Source organism: Canis lupus, chromosome 11, assembly GCF_003254725.2.
Source record: "Canis lupus dingo isolate Sandy chromosome 11, ASM325472v2, whole genome shotgun sequence".
NCBI classification, from domain to species: Eukaryota; Metazoa; Chordata; class Mammalia; order Carnivora; family Canidae; genus Canis; species Canis lupus.
Window position 1 is genome coordinate 39,782,011 of NC_064253.1, and position 22,954 is coordinate 39,804,964.

General features: G+C 38.0%; 1 protein-coding gene and 2 non-coding genes across 4 annotated transcripts in view; all 3 read left to right on the forward strand.

The window, feature by feature from the left end:
• The window catches only part of FOCAD (focadhesin), a 312,065-nt gene that overhangs the window by 91,677 nt on the left and 197,434 nt on the right, over positions 1–22,954 (forward strand). For both annotated transcript variants that reach the window (XM_025433196.3, XM_025433197.3), the window contains exons 8-11: positions 581–787; positions 9,420–9,507; positions 12,404–12,606; positions 20,498–20,755. In XM_025433196.3, coding sequence (XP_025288981.1) covers positions 581–787; positions 9,420–9,507; positions 12,404–12,606; positions 20,498–20,755 — 756 coding nt within the window. The remainder of the gene's footprint in view (positions 1–580; positions 788–9,419; positions 9,508–12,403; positions 12,607–20,497; positions 20,756–22,954) is intronic.
• Positions 11,042–11,145, forward strand: LOC112650599 (U6 spliceosomal RNA). Its single transcript, XR_003130307.1, has one exon. It is a non-coding gene; the product is annotated as a U6 spliceosomal RNA (small nuclear RNA).
• Positions 17,745–17,871, forward strand: LOC112650612 (small nucleolar RNA SNORA30/SNORA37 family). The gene has a single exon (XR_003130317.1). It is a non-coding gene; the product is annotated as a small nucleolar RNA SNORA30/SNORA37 family (small nucleolar RNA).

Sequence of the window (22,954 nt, forward strand, 5' to 3'; positions counted from 1 at the left end):
TGGGATTTTCAAGAGCACCCAAGTCCTTCCTATCTAATGTATTAGCCTGTTGAGAAGACACCCTACCATTTGAATATGGTCTTTCATTGCATCTGCCAAGTGTGGAAATGATGCTTTCAGTTAAGGGTGTCTGAGCAAATATCTTCCAGATGAAGGGCTTAGTAGTACATTAGAATAACATGCCAACCCTTTTCTTCCAGGTAACTGTGTTGGAATTGTTGAAAGGAGAGTTCATTTGGAGAACTCAAAACCAACTTTAATTAGTTTTCTTCAACATGTTGGCACTGTTGTATAATTTGTCCCAAAAAGAAAAATCTGCACTTAGAGAAGTCAGAAAAACAAATGAAAACAATTTGTGTCAGCCAGCAGTAACAAAAAACGGTAGCAAATTGTACTTTGGTTAGTGACAAAAAAAGGCAGAGTTTAGACTTGGCTTAATCCTCTTTGAGTTACGTAAATGTCTTCATCTCTTTAAGTCTTTAAAGGTTTAGAAAAAAAAGATTGTTAATGCTTCTTTTTTGGTTTAAAATTATCCTTTGTTCTGTATATTATTTTCATATCATATGACTTCTTTAAACAGGTAAAAGATTTGATCCAGACAACAGAAGTGATGCTGTTTATTGAGGAAGTCTATTTAAGCCTTCTGCGTCATCCCATTTTCTGGAAAGTTCAGCTTACTCAGTTGACCCTTCAGCTATTGTGTGTCTGCGAAGTCAGCTTAAAGATAACTGGGGAATGCTCATCTCTAATTCACCTGTTAGACCACAGTGTTGAACTTCTGAAGGAGGTAAGGATAGTACAAAATTTTAATATGTCTATTTTCCTAATTGGATCTTTGAGTAGCAGAGTGAGTGTGTGCTCTTTTATTTTATTGCATACCAAATATGTTTTGATCAAATATTATTAGATCATACTATTAATGTACTATTGTCATCTATTATATAAATGGGGCACTAAATTTGGAGCACCAGTTATGAATCTACCACTGTGGCATTTTTTTCCCCATTTATTTATGAAGTACACAAGTATTGAACACCGATTATATGCCAGACCCTAGAGAGTCTATACCTAAAAAGACACTTTTGTGATCTCAAGGGACTTACAGACATGCAAATAAATAATAAATAACTGTAGTACGATAAGGTAAATGATTTTATGGGAATATGTGCAGTGGAAGTACAAGTTAAGGGAAGTAGGGCATGAGTTCAGATTTGAGGATGTCTGCTTGAGTTTGCCTGATACAGGAGCACCTGGATGGCTCAGTGGTTGAGCATCTGCGTTTGTCTCAGGTCACGGTCCTGGGGTATTGGTATCCAGTCCCGCATCAGGCTCTTTGCAGGGAGCCTACTTCTCCCTCTGCCTATGTCTCTGCCTCTCTCTCTGTGTCTCTCATGAATAAATAAATAAAATCTTAAAAAAAAAAAAAAAAAAAGGGTTTCCCTGATACAAACCAGATGTTGGGGAGGCATTCCAGATGTGGAATAGCATGTGCCCAAACACAAAAACATGAACTAGCATGGCAGCCATGACCTAATCAGAAAACAAAGTGTCAGTATTGCTGACAGATTAATATGTAGGAGGTAAGGCTGGGTCTACCATGAAAGGTCTTCCCTGCCACGTGAGTGGGTTGACAATTTTATCTTCTAGGCAATGGCATGCTATTGGAGACCTTTCTGCATAGAGGTTCGCTCATATTTTTGTATGTGGACGATGGCTGTGGTGGGAGAGTGGAGGAGGTTTTAGAGCAGGGCAGTGCTATTAGCACAGGAAGCGAGGAGGAATTTCTTAGACAGCTGGGGTGGCATAAACAATGCAAATTTATTTCTCACACTTCTTGAGACTAGGAAGTCCAATATCAAGGTGTAGACCAACTGGATTCTGGTGAGGGATATCTTCTTGGTTTGTAGATAGATGCCTCCTTGCTGTGTTCTCACATGGTGGGGAGTGAGCAAGAGAGAGCTATGATTTCTTTCTTTCTATCTATCTATCTATCTATCTATCTATCTATCTATCTATCTATCTATCATCTATCTATCTAAAAAAAGATTTTATTTATTTATTCAAGAGAGAGAGAGAGAGAGAGAGAGAGAGGCAGAGACACAGAGACACAGGCAGAGGGAGAAGCAGGCTCCATGCAGGGAGCCTGATGTGGGACTCAATCCTGGGTCTCCAGGATCACACCCTGGGCTGAAGGCGGCCCTAAACCGCTGAGCCACCCAGGCTGCCCTATTATTTCTTTTTAAAAGAACAGTAATCTTACTGGATTTTGGCCCACCCTTATGACCTCATTTAATTTTTAACTACTTCTGTACTCCAAATACCAACAGATTGGTAGTTAGATCTTCAACATATGTATTTGTGTGGCAGGGACACAGTTCAGCCCACAGCAAGGGGCTAATTAGGGGAAGAGAGTAGGAACAAGTAGAAGAGGGAGGAAAAAAGAGGAGAGAAAGAGAGAGGGAGGAGATGAAATCAATAGGGCTTTGTGGCTGATTAGAGGGTCAAGGAAAAGCTCCTTGGCAGGGTCTCAGCTGTCTCTTTTGAGCACCTGGAGGGTACCATTCACTTTGTGTAATGGTAGCTGATGTTGGAGGGAAGATGATAAATTTGGCTTTAGATATGCTTGGTTTGAGTTTTGTGTGGATCACGGGCAGTTGGTTATGGGGTTTGAAAATTCGAGATGGAAGCTGAGGCTAAAAGTATAGATTTGTTGACCGCTACTTTGGAGTGGGGGTTTTACCCATGGGATTACATTACTTGGGTTTTCTTGGAACTCCAGGAGCTAGAGTGTACTGAAAATGAGAAAGTGTAGCCAAAGGATCCTATGACAAGCAGAAGAGATCAGGACATGAAAATCAAGGAAAGGCTCTTTCAAAAATGGGAATGGTCAACAGTGTCATGGAGAGAGTGTTTAAAGTAAGGTATGGCAAGTACTCTTAGGGTGCAGTAAATAGACGCTTATTGTTTACATTAGAGGAAGCTGTTTCAGTGCAGGGGTGGCGTGATAGGAACCAAATTAGAATAAAGGAGAAAAAAAAATAAAGGAGTAAATGGTAGATAGGAAACAAACTGAATATAAATGTTAGTGGAAAGTGGGAGCCAAGGAAGGCTCAAGTAAGTCATTTGTCAATTTGTCAACCTCGTGATTAGTATGGTTTTATAATTGCTAGGACTTTACAGGTAATATTACATTTTATATAATTCTATATTAGAGTCATATAATATATATTATGTATAATAGTAATATATGATAAGTATCGTGTAGTAATATGTTATCTATTATGTAACCTCTATTAGCTCTAGTATATAACATGTTACATATAACATGATAAATAATCATAGAATAAATGCCAATGCAGATGTATAATTGTGTGTAATCATACCTATTAGATACATAATATATGCTATATATGATATATAATATTTTATAGATGAGATGGAAAACATGTAAAAATACAGTTCTTTTTACATTTTGGATGTTAACCCTTCATCAGATATGTCATTAACAAATATCTACTCCCATTCTGTAGGTTGGTCTTTCATTTGGTTAATGGTTTCCTTTGCTGTGCAAAAGCTTTTTATTTTGATGTAATCTCATTTGTTAATTTTTGCTTTTGTTGTCCTTGTCTGAGGAGATGTTGAAAAAATACAGCTGAGGCCAACGTCAGATTGCTTACTACCTATGTTTTCTCCTAGGAATTTTATGGTTTCAGGTCTTTTTTTTAAAGGTCTTATTTATCTATTCATGAGAGACACAGAGAGGCAGAGACATAGGCAGAGGGAGAAGCATGCTCCCCACAGGGAGCCTGATGCAGGAGTTGATCCTGAACCCTGGGATCACACCCTGAGCCAAAGACAGACACTTAACCACTGAGCCACCCAGGCATCCTGATTTCAGGTCTTATAATAAGGCTTTAATCTATTTTGGGTTTATTTTTATGTATGGTGTAACACAGTGGTCCAGTTTCATTCTTTTGCATGTAGCCATCCAGTTTTCCCAGCATCATTTATTAAGAGACTGTCCTTTCCCTATTGTATATTCTTGCCTTTTTTGTTGAAGATTTATTGTGCATATACATGTGGGTTTATTTTTGAGCTCTCTGTTCTGTTGTATTGATCTATATATCTGTTTTTTTGTCAGTACCATACTGTTTTGATCACTATAGCTTTGCAGTATAATCTGGAGTCTGGAAGTGTGATACCTCCAGCTTTGTTCTTATTTCTTATGCTTACCTTGGCTCTTTGAGGTCTTTTGTGGTTCCGTACAAATTTTAGAATTATTTGTTCTAGTTCTGTGAAGAATTCCATTGGTATTTTGATAGGTATTGCATTGAATCTTTAGATTGTTCTGGGTGTTATGGACATTTTAACAATTTTTCTAGCCCATGAGCATGTAATATCTTTTCATTTATTTGTGTCTTCCTCAGTTTCTGTCATCAGTGCCTTATTGTTTTCAGAGTATAGGTCTTCCACTTCCTTGGTTAAATTTATTCCTGTATATTTTTGTTGTTGTTGTTGATACAATTGCATATGGAGTTGTTTTCTTTTTTTCTTTTTTTTAAAATATTTTTTTAATTTATTCATGAGAGACACAGAGAGAGGCAGAAACATAGGCAGAGGAAGAGGTAGGCTCCCTGCAAGGAGCCCAATGTAGGACTCGATCCTGGTTCCCAGGATCACGCCCTGAGCCAAAGTCAGATGCTCAACCACTGAGCCACTCAGGCGTCCCTGGAGTTGTTTTCTTATTTTCTCTTCTGATAGTTTAGTATGAGTATATAGAAACAAAATAGATTTCTATATATTGATTCTTATATCCTGCAACTTTACTGAATTCACTTATTCTAATAGTTTTTCGGTGGAGACTTCAGGGTTTTCCATGTATAGTATATGTTATTAGAAATAGTACCTTTCTTTTTTTTGCCTTTCTTTCTTTCTTTCTTTCTTTCTTTCTTTCTTTCTTCTTTCTTTCTTTCTTTCTTCTTTCTTTCTTTCCATCTTTTTCCTTCCTTCCTTCCTTCCTTCCTTCCTTCCTTCCTTCCTTCCTTCCTTCCTTCCTTCCTTCCTTCCTTCCGTCTTTCACCTCTTTTTCTTGCCAAATTGCAGTGGCTAGATTTCCTATACTATGTTGAATAAAAGTAGTGAGAGTGGACTTACTTGTCCTCTTCTTCATCTTAGAGGAAAAGCTTTTAGCTTTCACCACTGAGTATGATTTTAGGTGTGGGTTTCTCATATATATCCTTTAGTATGTTGAAGTATGCTTCCTCTCTACCCACTTTGTTGAGCGTTTTTATCATAAATGATTGTTGGGTTTTGTCAAATGCTTTTTCTACATCTGTTGAGGTGATCATAGGATTTTTATTCTTTTTCTGTAAAGGTTGGTGCATCATGTTGATTTAGAGTTGTTGAACCATCCTTGCATTCCTAGAATAAATCCCACTTGATTTTGATACATGATCCTTTTGATATATGGTTGAATATGGTTTGCTAATACTTTGTTGAGTTTTGCACATGTGTTCTTTAGGGGTATTAGCCTGTGGAATTACACAATATTTTAATTTAGAACAGTAGTGATGCCTGTGAAGGTCACATGTATAGTGTTTTCCTTTTGCTCAATATTTAACAATTTTAGAGGGAAGTAAATATAAATAGAACTGTTAAAATACTTGTGGTTTGTAATTTTCTACCCTCACCTCTGGCCCAGTGTTTCTGAGGTTTAACCAAAAAAAGAAGAAAAAAAAGAGTAGGAAAACTAACTTGCAAACCTACATTCTTTATGGTCACATACAATTTGAAACAAAATAAAGTTGAATAAGACGTTCTTATTACCTAGGCTGAGGCTAGATCTCTATTCCTATGTCACTGAGTTTATCAGCTGAATATGCAGTTCAAATACTACATTAACTTTTCTTTTCCCCTTGTTATTTTTCTGTTCTTCTGTTGGAGATGTTTCATTGCATTCTGAAAATGGATGCATTTCTTCTGCTATATTAGTTTCAGAGAATTTAGTCTTGCTTGAGTTTTTTTTAGCCCTGTTGGAATCATCAAAACCTAATGTCCTTTCCATTGCTCTGATTAGCAAAATTAGGCAAAAATGATATTGATTGTGAGGCAATTGGGTTGCTGTCAAAGTGAAGCAAAAGCTAAACATCCCATCTTTGGGAAGGCCAGGATTCCGTTTTCTTGAAGATCTCACCACCAGCTGACTCAGTGCCACTCACCTTTCTTCACTGTGTGTCTTAGTTTAAATTTTCAGTCTTAAGAAAAATGATCTGACTGGTCCAGCTCAGATTAGTCCCCTCTGACCTGAGGACAGGGGAGTTAGCAAAGTTGTGGCACTGGAAGATTGTGTGAGCAGGCTTCCATCTCTGTTGTGTCTACCTTTTTTTTTTTTTTTTAAATGCCTTGTTTTCACTTAAAAATAAAAGTTTTCCATATTATTTTGTTTATAGCCATATCCCTGTTCATAGCCATAGCCCAGTCTATGGACTTAGTACCTGGTTTATTGGTGGTGCTCAGTGATACCTTTCATTTGAATTGAGGACAGAAAGTGTGCATTTCAAGGTTAGCTGTTATTAAAAGTCCTGTTACATCTGTGGTCCAGTGTAAAGGCATTTCCTCCTCTTTTGTATTTTACTTCCTTGTTCCAGATAGGCTCTGAATTAGCCTGAGTTCCTCTGAAAGTAGTCCCTGAGTTTGCCTAGTCAAGAGCAGGGCCTGGATTTCCACAAAAGCCAAGGTTTATGCAACAGTTTATTTGCAAGGGTGATGTCAGGAAGCAAGTGGGAGAGGGACCAACAGCATGAAATGTTGGAGATGGGAGAGGCAACGCAAGTATTTCCATGTTGCCCAGTGCTACACACAACCGATTATTGATTGCACACAATATTCTGAGAAGTGTTTTGAAATATGTCTCAGAATCCTCCAGAAGGATCTAGATGAAAGAGGGAAGCATTTATTCTTAGGCTTCCATTGTCAATTTGCCAAGCTTCAGCCTATGGGGTTTTAGCTGTCCTGTCCTCTGGATCTCTCACTGGTTGGGGGCAGAGAGCACAAGTTACAGTAGCAGTACGTATAGGATTTGAAATGGCATATGAGATGTTTAAGACAGCCTTTTATTAAAAGACCTCATTGCGTGTTAGCATTGTTTGGTTTCCATTAAAAATCAAACAGTAAGCTCAGAACTGTAAGCAATTTAAGCTTATCTAGTATAATCCCCTACTATTCCTTTTCCTTAGTTTTGGTGCCTTGCTCTCCATCTCATTTCCTTTCCCTTTCTATTCTGAATAGGTCAGTCTTCCTCTTCTTGGAGAATGCCATTTTTACTTGAGTCTTCCCACCTTTAAGTTCCATCCACTTAGGGGCCCTTGGGTGGCTCAGTCAGTTAAGCATCTGACTCTTTTTTTTAAAAAAAAAAATTTACTTATTTATTCATGAGAGAGAGAGAGAGAGAGAGAGAGGCAGAGACACAGGCAGAGGAAGAAGCAGGCTCCATGAGGGAAGCCCGACGTAAGACTTGATCGATCCCAGGTCTCCAGGATCACGACCTTGGCTGAAGGCTGCTCTAAACTGCTGAGCCACCTGGGCTGCTCAAGCATCTGACTCTTGATTTCTGCTCAGGTCATGATCTCAAGGTAGTGAGGTTGAGCCCTGTGTCAGGCTCTGTGCTAGGCATGGAACCCACTTGAAGTTCTCTCTCCCTCTGCCCTGACCTCTCTCCCTCCATCACCACAAACTCTCTTCCTCTCTCTCTTAAAAGAAAGAAGTTCCATCCACTTAGCATGCTCCTAGTCCATGTCAGAACCCCAAAATGTATGTTGTGGCCCTGGAATCATAGTTTGTGTGGAAAAGGCTTTCAAGTATAGACTTAGTATAAAGTCCTACTTTGATTTGTCTCTGATCTTCTTGATAGCCAGGAAATTTGAGATTTACATGACCTTGCTACTTTTTCTTTTCTTTTTTAAATGGATATGCAGAATATGAAATGAAATTGAGGAATTGTTCATGACAAAGAATGGTGTGATACAAGAAGTGTATTGGTTTCAAAAATGCATTGATTGTCCTCAAATACCCATAGTTGTTGCTTCGTTGTTCTCAACTGTATTTCAAAGCAGTGAGCAGAATGAGGTCCAAAGACACATATTAGAAAATACTTCATTAAAACAATTTTCTTTCCTTCTTTTGCTGGTTTTTAAAAGTCTATAAGCAAGCACTTGGGAAGAATTTACAGGTTATTTTCACTTTTTAAAATGATAAAGCTGAGATGTAGATGTATATTTATTATACACTTATTTGTGCCAGAGTTTATAGCATCTCTAATTGTAACTTCTGAGTTTGTCAGACTAGTTCATTTTCTCCAAGTGTTTTCTTAACATGTGGATCTACAAACATTTCTTTTTCTTTTTCTTTTCATCCTGATTCATAGATACTTCTGATCTTAGTTGCTTCTATAAAATTTCAGAATGAAGTAATTTTGGCAAAGTGTTCTGGACCTTTCTTCTTTAGTTTTAGTATTTGTTAATGTTTTCTTTATTTAGAAGGCTCAAATAACATCTTATATCTCTTGGAATTTACTTATTAGAACTCGATGTTTACATCCAGTTTTCTTTTTCATTTCATTGATACAGTTGGTGAAAAATAATGATTTTCAGTTTCTATGGTTGTTGCTTTGCTACATTTAAATATGCTTAATAGATTACTGTAATTTAAAAATGATCTCTGCCTCCCTGGGTATTACTGTTTCTTTTATTAAAATAACGTGACTTATTTTTTATTTTTATTTTTTTAGATATATTTAAAGATATATTTATTTCAGAGAGAGCATGCTTGAGCAAGCAGGGTGAGGGTAGAGGGAGAGGGAAAGAAGACCCCCCCACCCCCCCCACTGATGATGGAGTCCAGTGTGGGGCATGATCTCCCTACGTAGGGTCATGATGTGACCCTAAACCAAGAGTGGGATGCTTAATTGACTGTGCCACCCAAGTGCCCCAAAATAATATGATTTATTAAAATTTGTTAAGTGTAGTTCTTTATGTAAGTTATATAGATGGATTATGCCTGTATGAGGTGAGTAGATAATTGATCTACTTTCAGAAGTGAAGTATTCTTTTAGTATTTCAGGTAGATTTTCATTGATTTGAAAGATTGTTTTTCAAGATGTGTGTTTGTTGTGTTAAGGCATTTTCTCTTTAAATTATTTTGGTGTATAGCCTCTGCTCTTCAACCAGATATGATAACATTTTGAATTTATGTGTGATTGCTGTGACAGTCACCATCCTTCCTGTAGCAGAGCAGGCTTACTGTAAATAACTTGGTGTACAATAGGTTGGTGATCTTTCATGTTAAATACACTCTTCCTGGATACATGTTATAAAGTCATGGCTCTGGGAACTTCTTCAACTCCTTTCTTGTTTTTCTTTTAGGATTTTCCTGTTGAACTCGTCATAATTGGAATAGCTTTACTATTGCTACAGACTCCAGCAAGTCAGCAGAAGCCAATCCTAAGTCTAGGTAAATAAAAATACCCTCAAAAGAGTAAAATGTAAACATAAAAAAAGCGTTAGCAGGAGCCACTTGAGTTATGGGACTTGAGCTATGTGTATTATGCTATAAAGTCCTGTATACTTTGAATTTTCATTCTAGAATTTTCCTAATTAACCATTCATTCTGAAATAGAACTTTGTTTTTCTTATCCAACAAGATGTGTTGTGCAAAGGCTCCATATGCCATAATTTACGAAGTACCATGGCTGTCCATTAAGACATAATAATCTAAATCATGTAACAATGACATTGGTCATTGTTTTGAAAGGCGTCTCAGCTTTTTTTTTTTTTTTTTTTGGCATCTCAGCTTATTTACAGCTTATTCATCAAACTGAAAATCAATAGCATAAAACCTTTGGAAACAAATTAAGTGTTTAGCATTTGCATTTGTTTCTTAAACTCTATATACTTTTACATTCAAAATTGTTGCAACATTGAACAAGATTTAGCTTATGGTTATTATATTAACCTAGCTAGAAACAAATAAGAGGTAACATTCTTCTGACTCTCCAGAGTTGACTTCAGCAAGAGTGAGGAATGGAGCTTTTACCTCCCTTTGAGGAGGTAAAAAATATTCTGTTTAAGAATATGGTAAAAAAGTCAAGTTGAAAGGCCTGGCAGATTGGCAACCAAGCCACACCTTTAAAATGCAGCTTTTATGCTAATGTTGCCTCTCTTTACTCCATGTAACATCTATGTGTAGTAATGGAGGATCTGTCTAAATTATGTTGCCTGGTGCCATGATCTGGTGATATATCCCAACCCTCTTTTTAAAGTGCTTGAGGTAAATACTGATTGTGTAGCTCATTGTAGACATTTTAATTCATCATAATTTTGAGAGTGAATTGCTCTTCCACTTACAATCTGTCTTGAGAATGGCTTTAGCACACAAAGGGGCCCTTGGCTTCATACGCTGGTTTTGTCTGTTGGTCTTGTGCTCATTTGTGCCCTCCTCCTGAGGCTTTTTCTGAACTGCTTTTGCCTTTTTTGTTGATTTTGTTGTTCTGCTAGCAGTGCACATGGCATTTCCCATATGTATAATTTGCCAGGGCTGGTACTTCTGACAGCCATAGTTTTGTTTTCTTCTTTAAACAGCTTTATTGAGGTATAATTTACCATAAAGTTCAACATTTTTGGTGTAACAATAAAGTGGCCTTTTTTTTTTTTTTTAAATGAATTTACGGAGCTGTGCAACCAGCACTATAATCTAGTTGTAGAACGTTGCCATCATCCAGTGTGTTACTTTGAAAAGTAGGGAATATCGGTTGTTTAGTATATTGGGAAAGAGTGTTGAAATAGGGTAACTGAGAAGATATTGATGATTTCAAATGTAACAAATGCATAGCATTAATACAATATTATGCTTCTTAATTATTAACACTAGCCTTGATTGTAAATAGCAATTTGTAAAAATGCTTGAGAGATTTATAATATAGAAGATAGAAATGTGTGCATTTCTTGTTTTAGTAAAGATAATAGATTTTCATAATCTCTCAGAGACAATTATGGATAAAGACTAATATTTCATTTGGAATGATAAAGAAAAGATTTGCATGGCCCCCTGTGCAAAGGTAACATGCACATTTGTGAAGTGTCCCATATTTTAAAAATTTAATTAAAGACATTTAGGCAGAAAAGGTCAATTAGCAGTGTTAGAGTAACATGAGTTTGTACTTCATACCATATTCAGGTTTGACTTCCAAGTGACGAAAAGAAAAAAATTGGCAACTCATTGACATGACTTAAGGCTTGTAGAAGTTTTTTGGTGTAGTGAGGAAATCAGTTGATGACTTCAATAATCTAGCTTGGAAGCTTATGAATAACATCTTTTGGTAAATTAGGCTTCATCTAATAATTGTAAAAAAAATATATTTATGCTTTCACTTATTCTGTTAATGGCCTAGGGGAGATTATACATGTAACTAAGTTATTGTACATTTGTGCGTGTATTTCTGATGTGTAAGTTGAGTGTCCATGTTAAAGAGAATCATCTTTAAAACTGGGTTTGATTGTTGCTGCTTATGGACTTTGAGACTTTTTCTGATTATCTTTTTAGCAATTACACTGAAGGACATCCCTGCTTCACCTTGTTTACTACTGTACCTCAATATAATTTTAACCTGGGTTTTTAAGGGAAGCATGCACATTGCTTTAAAAATCCACTGATCAGGAACTCTGGTCTCTTGGCTCTGTTGGGGGCAGTAGAAGGACCTGACAATATAAGGACAAAAGTTGAATCAAATTTTATTTTATTTATCTTTAAAGATATTTATTTATCTATCTATCTATCTATCTATCTATCTATCTATCTATCATCTATCTATCTATCTATCTATCTATCTATCTATCTATCTATTTATTTACTTGAGAGAGAGAGAGAGAGGGAGGGAGAGAGGGAGAGAAAGCATACAGTGTGTATGGGGTTGAGGGAGAAGGGGAGGACAAAGGAAGAGGGAGAGAATCTCAAGTAGACTCTACCCTGAGCAGGGAGTCTGATGCAGGGCTTGATCTCAGGAGCCTGAGATCATGACCTGAGCTAAAACCAAGGGTTGGATGCTCAACTGACTGAGCCACCCAGGCACCCCAGCTGAATTTTATTTTAAAGATTTGGTTTTTATTTCATGGTATGAATTTTCTCTAAGAGTATCCTCAAGTTATCAGGCACACACGTTAACAGCTTATTTTAGATAATAGCTAATTTTTAGGTTCCTTTCTAAAAAGAGAAGATTGATCATCTTAGTTACGTGTCTGACCCAATTGTAAAGGGGTAAGAAAACTTTCTGCATATCACTCTTAAACAAAATAGCATTTTGTTTGATTGTGGTAGTAATTTTTTAACTGTGAATTATTGTTTTGATGAATAGCTTTGAAGCTTCTCTCTCTTGCGGAGGGTCAGAAAATCCCAAGGTCATCCTTGGTGCTGGTGATGCCAGTTCTGCAGATACTGTCTTCTACTGCCTTGGAAGACTGTATATACATGGATGAAGAAGGTCCCTCAAGGCAGCAGTTGGCTCTAGACGTTTTGGAAATGGTACAGCAGGAGTCCTACAGAAATGACCACCAAAAGGTAAAGAGTTCAACCTTGTTTCTCTTCAATAAAAGTAAAGTGGTAATGTGGACCTTCTGTTTGTGCAGGTAATCTCCCCTCCTGAGGAAGTACCTGTTTGGGTTTAAACTCCTCTTCTGGGGCAGCCCAGGTGGCTCAGCGGTTTAGCACTGCCTTCAGTCCAGGACCTGATCCTGGAGTCCTGGAATAGGGTCCCATGTCGAGCTCCCTGCATGGAGCCTGCTTCTCCCTTTGCGCCTCTCTCTCTCTCTCATGAATAAATAAATAAAATCTTTAAAAAATAAATAAATAAACTCCTCTCCTGGAAGTTTGCCATTCTGTCAGCCAGTGGTGTAGCTATTAGTATATTCTTCTGGACTGTGAGAGGGGAGGGTAAAATAAGCTTTGGAAATGCTGTATACTTTTTTTCCTCGAGTTTTCTGACTACATTAGTAGTTAAAGGTCCTGAGAAATTCTGCAGAACAGGAACTAGTTCTGTTTAACCTGGTGCTTCTCCAACACATTTGAGCAAGGAATCCTTTTTTTCTTCTCATACTGTTGAATTTATGCCTTTATGCAGCATGTTGTTACATCTGGGACACTCTAAAGGTGGGAAATCTCAAATGCCTGGGATTTGTAAGGCCTAAGACTACATTTTTTTTTTAAAATATTTTATTTATTTATTCATGAGAGACAGAGAGAGAGGCAGAGACACAGGCAGAGGGAGAAGCAGGCTCCACGCAGGGAGCCCGACGCGGGACCCAATCCCGGGTCTCCAGGATCAGGCACTGGGTCAAAGGCAGACTCTAAACCGCTGAGCCACCCAAGGATCCCAAGACTTCAGTTTTTAACATGTAGCCTCTAATGCCGTTTCCCTTGGCATGTAGGCTCTTGATGGCTAGCGGCTGCCTCATTGGAAAACTGTAGGTCCAACATACTGCATCCCCATTCCCGCCTGCTGGGCAGGCCTCAGTCTTCTGTGGCAGTCTCATGCTGTCTGTTAGGGTAATGTGAAGGTATTGTCAACATCTGGTTAATGGCTGGCTTCTGGGCCTGCGCTAGTTAGACATTTTCTCTTTTGGTATTTGAGTTTTGCCTTCAGTAAAATGTAGTATTAGTTTCCTAGCTACGAATGTGATGGGGATTGAGGGAGGACTACAGAAGTTAAACTGGTGAATCTCCTGTCCCCATGGAGAGAGACATAAATAAATGCAGGCAAGAGCCAGTTGTTTCATCTGCCAAGGCAGGGATACCTCTAATTGTGTGTTGTGAGATGTCCGAGCCACAGAAAGCCAGGCACTGTAATTCCTGGTTTGAGGGTGCAGCAGAAACTAGCCTGTAGGCACATTGACTGTCTACTACATCCTCCTCATTCCTGATTGTTTGTCTAAAACTTGAAAGCTTGAAGTAGGTAATCGACTTGAATTAAGAGAAGGAAGCTCTTGCCTTCTCTGTGATAGGAATACAGAATGTGGCCCAAATTTTCTAATAGCCTTTTACTTTCCCTTGTGGTTTGCTCATCTAGAACAGTGATTGGATTCTGGATGGGATTGGGGCTGGTGAAGGATGCGCTTATGTCTAAGAGTTCTGTCCTTTTAGCTCACAAGCGATATTTCCTGAGAATCACCCTGGCTCTAATACAGGAGCACTCAGTGTACCATTCACTCAGGTGTGTGTGAATCTTATTCATTAACACGAGTAGCTGAACTTTCTCTTCAGCAGCTGGTGAAGAGGGAGGAGCAAGTACTACAGGGGCTCTGAACATTCTCTTGATGTTAATGTGAGGGGAGATATGATCACCATTTTTAAAACTGTAAGCCACAGTTTGCTGTTGGCTTTTCTTCCATGCCTGGGCAGGTCTCTATATTCCCAACATACCTATAAATTTAACAAGATATAAACTTTCCACATCTCTTCCTGAATCTTTGCTTTTGCTCATAATGCTGTTTTGTCTCCTCCTGACCTACTCATTCTTCAAGACCCAGCCAAATGTTCTCAGCCTCCCAGAGTCCAAATTCATGACCTTCTTCTTGGCATCCCCAGCACTTTTAGTATTACTCAGTTGTGTTGTGTCTTAAGTTAGAGAGCTGTATATATATGTACTTCCAGCTTATACTGCGAGCTTACTGAGGGAAAAGGTCTTGGCCCATCTCACAGTTTGCCTTTATTTTCAAAGCATGTTAAAATTGAAATTGCAACAGTTGTTGAACATTTTTTATTTTTTCCACATGAGTGTTTTTGCTTTATCTTTGTCACCTGATCATAGATGAGTCTTCAAAGTCTTTTAGCCAGTATTTAATTGAACACTCTATTTTCCATATACTTAAATAAATTAGGTGTACCTATTTAACTTTGCATCCTCAACACCTGACACATTGTTTACTGTGAGATAAACATTCAGTAAATTTCTATTCACTGAGCGTTGTGAGCTTCTCATAAGGATACAGAAGATCATTTTACTATCTCCATACATTTTTATTATTTCTTTTTATATAGATGACTCTGACTTAGCATGTTTGATTTAGAACTAGAGCAGTTCTTAAGAAGCACAGTTCTGGTGAATGAGAACCAGGGTAAATAAACTGTACCATGCAATTCTGTATTCCCTATCCGTTTCTGAAGTGTTGATAACCATGAAATTAAAAACATTTCAACTTTCAATTTTTAGAATTAAAAAATGTAAGCTATCAAAACAGCCACTCATCTTCTCTTAAAGATTAACATAATCTAATAAGCTTTTAATATTTTTTAGTGGTGCGTGGAAAACATGATCCCTTCTATTAGGCTATTAAATGTGATATTTAAAACCACCTATTTATGTTTTCCTAGGCTTAAAAAAAAAAAAAAGAAGCAGACACCAGTTGTAAATTGTAAAATATTTGTGCCCTGGCCTCCAGGGAATGTAGGGGAAGAAAGAAAGCACCAGGCCTGGGTCTAGACATGAGAGAGAGACTGTGCTGGTAATTTGAACAAAGAAAAACTTAATACAAAGAATTATTAACTAGTAAACAGTCTCAATTACTAGCAGTTATAAAAGAGGCTCTAGGAGCTATTGCATTAATAAATGTAAGGAGCAGCTACTACTTCTAGGACTTGAGATATTACCCAAGGAAGGAACAGAGAAGGTTTTCCTCCTCCAGACTGAGATCAGACTTTATAGAAAGAATGTGGCTCTGGCCTGTTGGATGGTGAAGGTTTTTGGGGTGTGTCAGACCAGAGCTAGTGTGTAGGAAGTCACCCCTGGGGTGCCTTGGGTCCTCCACAGGAAGATACCTGCCGGAGTCTCCTGAATGCTCCTGACAGCCATGGTAGGAAAAATCCCTAAATAATATTCCATTGCATGGATATACACCACATTTTACTTTTCCATTCATCTGTTGATGAACATTTGGGTTGTTTTCACTTTTTGGCTATTAATGAATAGTGCCATTATGAACGTTTCTATACAAGTATTTATCTGGACATGGTTTCCTGTCTCTTGGGTAAATACCTAGGAGCGGAATTGTTAGATCATACAATAACCCTGTTGATTGTGGGAGGAATTGCCAGACTGTTTTCCAAAAGGACTCTGCCATTTCACATACCCACCAGCTGTGTATGAAGACTCCAATTTGCCCACATGCTTGCCAGCAGTTGTCATTGTCTATGTTTTTGCTTCTAGCAGGTGTGAAGTGATTTTGGTTTTCCTTATGGTTTTGATCTGCATTTCTCTGATGACATTCATAGAATATTCACTTGACAAGTGAAGAAACTGAGGCTAGGGAGGTTAAATTACCTAAATTATACAGATGTGAAAGATAGAGTTGACATTCAGATTTTTGACCTGTTTAACTGTAGAGCTTACATCCTATTGCCTCTAATTTGATTTTTTATTTTTTTGGCATGGTAATTTATCATTTTTGTGCTGTACTTGTGAATAAATAGAACAGTTTCAGATTTACAGGCTAACACTAAGTCATAGTACATTAAAATAAACCAGTTTCATAAAAGCTTTTGGTTGGAAGTTGAAAGGAATTGGTAAGTCCTAGATCTTGTTTGTCTACCATCATCTTCTGAATAACATGGATACTGAGGATGGTGTGAGTTGTTCTTTGGTGATAAGCAGCCCTCCCAAACCTCTCTGCTCTCTCTCTATCTCTCTCTTTTTTTTTTAAGATTTTATTTATTTGAGACAGGGAGAAAGCATGAGCAGGGGGGAGGGAAAGAGGGGGGAAAGAGAAGCATGCTCCTGCTGAGCAGGGAGCTCGACGCAGGGCTTGATCGCAGGATCCTGGGATCACGACCTGACCTGAGCTGAAGGCGGATGCTCAACTGCCTGGGCCACCCAGATGGCCTGCCTCTCCACTCCTGACTGGATTCTAAATAAGGGAAAGAGTAGAATGAACCTCTTGAGGCTTTGGCTAGTCCAGTCTTCTGCTTCTGCTCTGGTGAGTGGTTAAATCCCTTCTAGCAAAAAACTATCCTCCTTTTAAGGGACTGCAGGTTTGAGTTTCAGTACTCCCTCTCCTGATCAAATCCTGGCTCTACTTCAGTTAAGCCAATTTTAATCACTATTACAGAGAAGTGTTATTCTTTTTTTTTTTTTTTTAATTTTAAGTTTTATTTATTTGAGAGAGAGTGTGCAAGAGCTAGATTGCAGAGGGAAGGGTAGAGGGGGTGGAAGAGGGGAAGCATCCCAAGCTGACTCCCTGCTGAGTGTGGAGCCTGACATCGGGCTTGGTCTGAGGATGTGGAGACCATGACCTGAGCTGAAATCAAGAGTTTGACACATAACCGACTGAGCCATCCAGGTGCCCCAGATGAATGTTATTCTTTAAAGTTAATGAAAATCTAGATTGTTCACTGAACTCACAATTTCTTTTTCAGACCCCTTTAGACAAAGGAGTACTATCGGTTGTCTGTCTTATTGTTAATAATTAACAAACCTGAACATTTTTATTATGAACTTTTTAGAATGAAGATTTGCAACTAATATCTGTAAAATATGTTTTATAACCATTTAATATTTATTTAAGTGTTACTTTTTAATGGTTTCTTTTCTCATACACACACACACATATATATATATATATATTTTTTTTTTTACTGAGATGTAATTTACCTAACATAAACCTCTTTTATTTTAAACACCTGCTTTCTCCTCTAAACTATGGAGCCTGCCAGCACTTTCACAGGCCCTCCCTTGGGCTGTGGGGCCAGGATTTGGTAGCTGGTGTAGAGAAAGCTCTGGGTTGCATCCTTGCCCTGGGACTGTGCCAGGGGCAGCTGTCACTCACTGGGACAGAGAGACTGTTCTGGGATGTTTCATTCAACACTGTGCTTTTCTCCTGCTGTTCTAACCTGAGGCAAACAGACAAAAAACAGAGCCTAAACATCAACATAATACTTCAAGTAAAACAGGATTTCTTTTCTGTTTCAGTATGTTTACTCTTACCCGTCTGGGTAATGTTGCTGCTTTTGACTCAATTTATGGTTCATGGTGATTTCCAATTACTTTCTTTTATACTCCTATCTACCAGTTTTATTTTTCTCTCCGAAAGATGACAGAGATCATATTTCTCTGTATTTTGCAACTTTAGAGACTGTGCTAGGTGCTTTATTGTGTCACTATCTACCTCAATAATCTTGGCAGGAAAGTACTCATTACTTCCATCTTACAAGTGAGCAAAGTGAGGCTCAGAGATTGTGTAATAGCTTCTATCTGGCATGGCTGTGCTAAAGTCCTGGCTTTTTAAATCTTAAGTCTGGTGCTGTTTGTCCTTTTTCTAAAGAACCTGACTCTGGTTCTTAGTGAATTTCATCTTTGGGTAGGGGAAGTATTTTTAGAGAGAAAGAGCTATGATAAATATAAATCTTTAACTTTCAAAATTTATTATTTTAAAAAATTACAACACATCCACGTGGCTCAAAAGTTATAAAATGGTATACAATGGAAAGTTTCCTTCTCACCCTTGATTCTGGTTGTTCAGTTCCCACCCTCAAATAGAAAATGATTAGTGGCTGTTAATTTATTTTGTATCTGTCTCATACTTTTCCTTGCATATATAAGCAAATACAAATATATAGTCCCCACTCCCTTTCAAAAAATAATTGGTAGCATTCCAGGCACACTATCTGCAACTTGTATTTTCATGAGAGCTCTTTTCATATCAATAAAGATAACTTCCTCATTTGTTTTGACAGTGGGATTTACTTTCAAATGTCATCTCTACTCTAAAGCATATACTTGAGACAACTGAACACCCATGTCCTCACACAAACTTTAATCGGACTATTCATAGCAGCATTATTCATGATAGCCAGAAAGTGGAAACAGCCCAATGTCTGTTAATTGATGAATGGGTAACAATGTGGTATATCCATAGATGGAATATTACTTGCCAATGAAAAGAAACAGGAGTATTGATACAAATCACAGTCTGGATGAACCTTGAAAATATGCAATGCGAAAGGAGCCAGTCACCAGACAACACATCCGGTGAGGTTTCTATTATATGAAATAGTCAGAATAGAAACAAAGTAGATGAAGTAGTTGTCACCAGGGGCTGTGAGTGTGGTGTTGGGGGAATAAGGAGTGAGTGTTAAGGGAGATGGGATTTCCATCTGGGGATGATGAAAGCTTGCCCTGGTGATGGTTCCACCTCTCCAGGAATTACTAAAGTTCACGGAGTTGTAAACTTTAAAAGGGTAGGTTTTATGGTATGTGAATTATATCTCAGTAAAGATGTTACTTAAAAAATTTCAGGCTGGCTCAGATGGTAGAACATGTGACTGAATCTCAAGGTCATGAGTTCAAGCCCCACACTGGATGTGGGGGCCTACTTACCAAAAAAAAAAAAAAAAAAAGAAAGAAAGAAAGACATTTCTAAAGCTTAATTTTTACTTCCCATCCTTTTAGTTGTTAGCTGTATCCATATAAGTTAGTCTCTAATAACAGGACAGAGTCTAGAGATTTCTAATTTGTTTCATCCCACTCTGAAGGAATTGAATCGTTTTATTAGCAGGCAGTTATTTATGCTTCTCTAATGTCTCCGGCTTCTCCTGAGCCATGTGGGCACACCGTTCCCCTTGGCAGACTGCTGTCTCTTCGCTGTCCCTGACTGCACTACTTTATTTCTGTGAGGAGCCATTTCTCAGATTGACGTATGCATAACCTCTTCTTTGGGTATCATTTCAATTTAGAGCTGTCGGACTATTTCTTATTGCAGAAGTTATTCACAGTCATTAATTCTCAGGTTGTTGCTGAACCAACTCTGTTCCTGTCAACATACTGTTGCAAAGATGAATTGTCCTCAGTCCAAATCTGCCACCTGCCTGGGATTGTCTCTTACTAGAGGAGGAGCTGGGCACATACAATGACTTTTTTTTTTTTTTTAATCTTCCCTCTCATGGGGTGCCAGAGTAGCACAGTTGGTTAACCTTCAACTCTTGATTTTGGCGTGGGTCTTGATCTTAGGGTCCTGGGATTGAGACGCACGGTGCAGTCTGCTTCTGTCCCTGCTCGCTGGCCCCTTTGCCCTCCATGCACATGCACTCTCTCTCAAATAAATAAATAAAATCTTTGAAAAAAATCTTATCTCTTACTAGTGAATATTTTTTTAGTGATACTGGATTTTTTTTTCAAACTCTGTTGCCTCTAAATCTTGTGTATTGATCCTTTTTATCCCCCCTGCCTTAACTGGGATCGACTGGTAAATAGGAAAAGTTGAAATCAACTGTTCTAGATAGTTCCATCTATTTTCTTTTTGTTGTATTAGCTCAAATATGTGCCGAGGAGTTTTCGGCAAAATACAAAATTTTGTATTTTGTCAGAAGGATTGATTTCTTATGATATAGTCTAAAAAAATGAATATATCTCTGGCAAATATACTTACCTCATTTATTCATGCCTTTTTGTTTGTTTGTTTTTCAGCTCTCCTACAAGCTTGTGTTCCCCATAACTGGCACGTATGGATCAATATTTACAGCCTGGAGGATCCTTGAAGTAATGAGAGAAGAGTCTGCTGCAAGTGACTGGTTGTTTTCCATAGAGTCCTTGCTCCCTATTACCATGGCGATCCCTGTACATGTTTTCCTTTTGCTGGCTCACCTCCTTGTTGAAGATCAAGGGCAAAATCTTCGCCAAATCCTGAAGGTCACTACAGAATTAGCCCAGGCAGATTCCTCTCAGGTAAAGTAAGAAAATAATGGTACAATGATTGGGGTAAAGCTTAACTTTTAGAATTGTAGATTATTCTTAGTTTGCAGGTGATTTTTATCAATGTCTTAAATTATGGGTTGATTCTTTTTTGGGGGAGGGAGGTAGGGGGGCTATTTTTGTCTTGTCAATTTGTTCTTTTGTGTTCTTACTCTGAGTTAATGTATACTTAATGATGCAAATGTTTCGTTAATGAAAGCATACTTCACAGTGAAATCTGCACATGGTGCTATTCTGGTATTATGGTTTATTGGTAGATTTGCTAATTGGTAGCACTTTTATTAACTCCTGGAGCGTATTCCAAGATGAATATCCCTTAGTTCTAATATTGATCTTTTAAAGTAGAGGCAGGTTAATTAATTTAGAATAAAGATGCCTGTGGAATAGACATTAATCTTTTTGACTTTTGACCGTTTGATCCTATCTTCATTCAGTCATTTAATAAACTAAAAACTACTGAGCCTTTCCTGTGAATGGTAACCATTTACATACTAGGGTATGGGGGTAAACAATCATTCTTCCTATCTGCACCAAACTTGGAGTGTAATAAGCGATCAGGCATTAATAGGGCTCCCCCCCCCCCATTAAGCTAACCATATATTTGGTAAAGTAATCTAATTTTTTCCCACTGGATGGACCCTCTAGAAGTAATTTCCTGCAAAGGGAAGGGTTTCCTAAGCAAACAGGAATGGTATGTGCTTATACTTCTTTTCAAACGGTGAAGAAAAAGTTGATCTCTTTATGGAGAATTTGTGTTCCTATAGGAAAAAAAATTAGTTCTAGAGGTGGGATAAATATGTTTATCTAGGATATGAAGTTACTGTATTTGGATTCTTTTTATCCTCAACTTGTCATACTTATTCCTTTTAGTCAAATAAACAACTACCGATCACAGAAAGTTTTCCTTTTGACTAGATCTCTTATGATCTGATTCTTCAAGTGGATCTGTAATGCCCTAAGTATCTTTGCATCATATATGGTTGTATACATAATGTGAATCATTTCACTTTGCTTCCCACTTTATTTTTCTCTTCACCTTCTGTAATAATTCTGCTTTTTTAAATAATAAATTTATTTTTTATTGGTGTTCAATTTGCCAACATAGAGAATAACACCCAGTGCTCATCCCGTCAAGTGCCCCCCTCAGTACCCGTCACCCATTCACCCCCACCCCCCCGCCCCCCCGCCCTCCTCCCCTTTTACCACCCCTAGTTCATTTCCCAGAGTTAGGAGTCTTCATGTTCTGTCTCCCTTTCTGATATTTCCTACCCATTTCTTCTCCCTTCCCTTCTATTCCCTTTCACTATTATTTATATTCCCCAAATGAATGAGGCCATATAATGTTTGTCCTTCTCCGATTGACTTATTTCACTCAGCATAATACCCTCCAGTTCCATCCACATTTAAGCAAATGGTGGGTATTTGTCATTTCTAATGGCTGAGTAATATTCCATTGTATACATAAACCACATCTTCTTTATCCATTCATCTTTCGATGGACACCAAGCCTCCTTCCACAGTTTGGCTATTGTGGACATTGCTGCTAGAAACATCGGGGTGCAGATGTCCCGGCGTTTCATTGCATCTGCATTTTTGGGGTAAATCCCCAGCAGTGCAATTGAATAATTCTGCTTCTGATAAATGTTTTGTTTCAGTGCTAATACCTTATAGGATAATATATTTATAATAGTTAATGCATAAATAATGCCTGGAGATTATCTAAAGAAGTCCTATAGTAAGTTATCTGACCTATGTGTGCCACTGATGTAAAACATGTATTATATCAGATTATGTGTTGATATTCAGGAAATGCATTGGTCTTGAAATTCTAGGGTGATGGGTGATACTCTTGGTTATAAGTAACAGAGACACATCTGTCTTAAACAGTTTTTATTAACTCCAGAATTTAGAATAAGCATGGCCTGGGCAGTATATTCACTATACAGTTCCTTTGTTTTCTCTGTGAATTTGCTGAAAGCCCAAAGCCTTATAATCTTATATTCACAGTCCAAAAGGAAGAGAGATGTAGAGGTATTTCTATTGACCTTGTTGGGTTATGTGCCCATGTTGATCAACCATTATGGCAGGATATTGGGACACTTTCATGTACTTTAATTGGCCATCATGGGTAGAATGGAAGTGAGTGAAGTGTCAGCGTTGAAATTGTCTGTG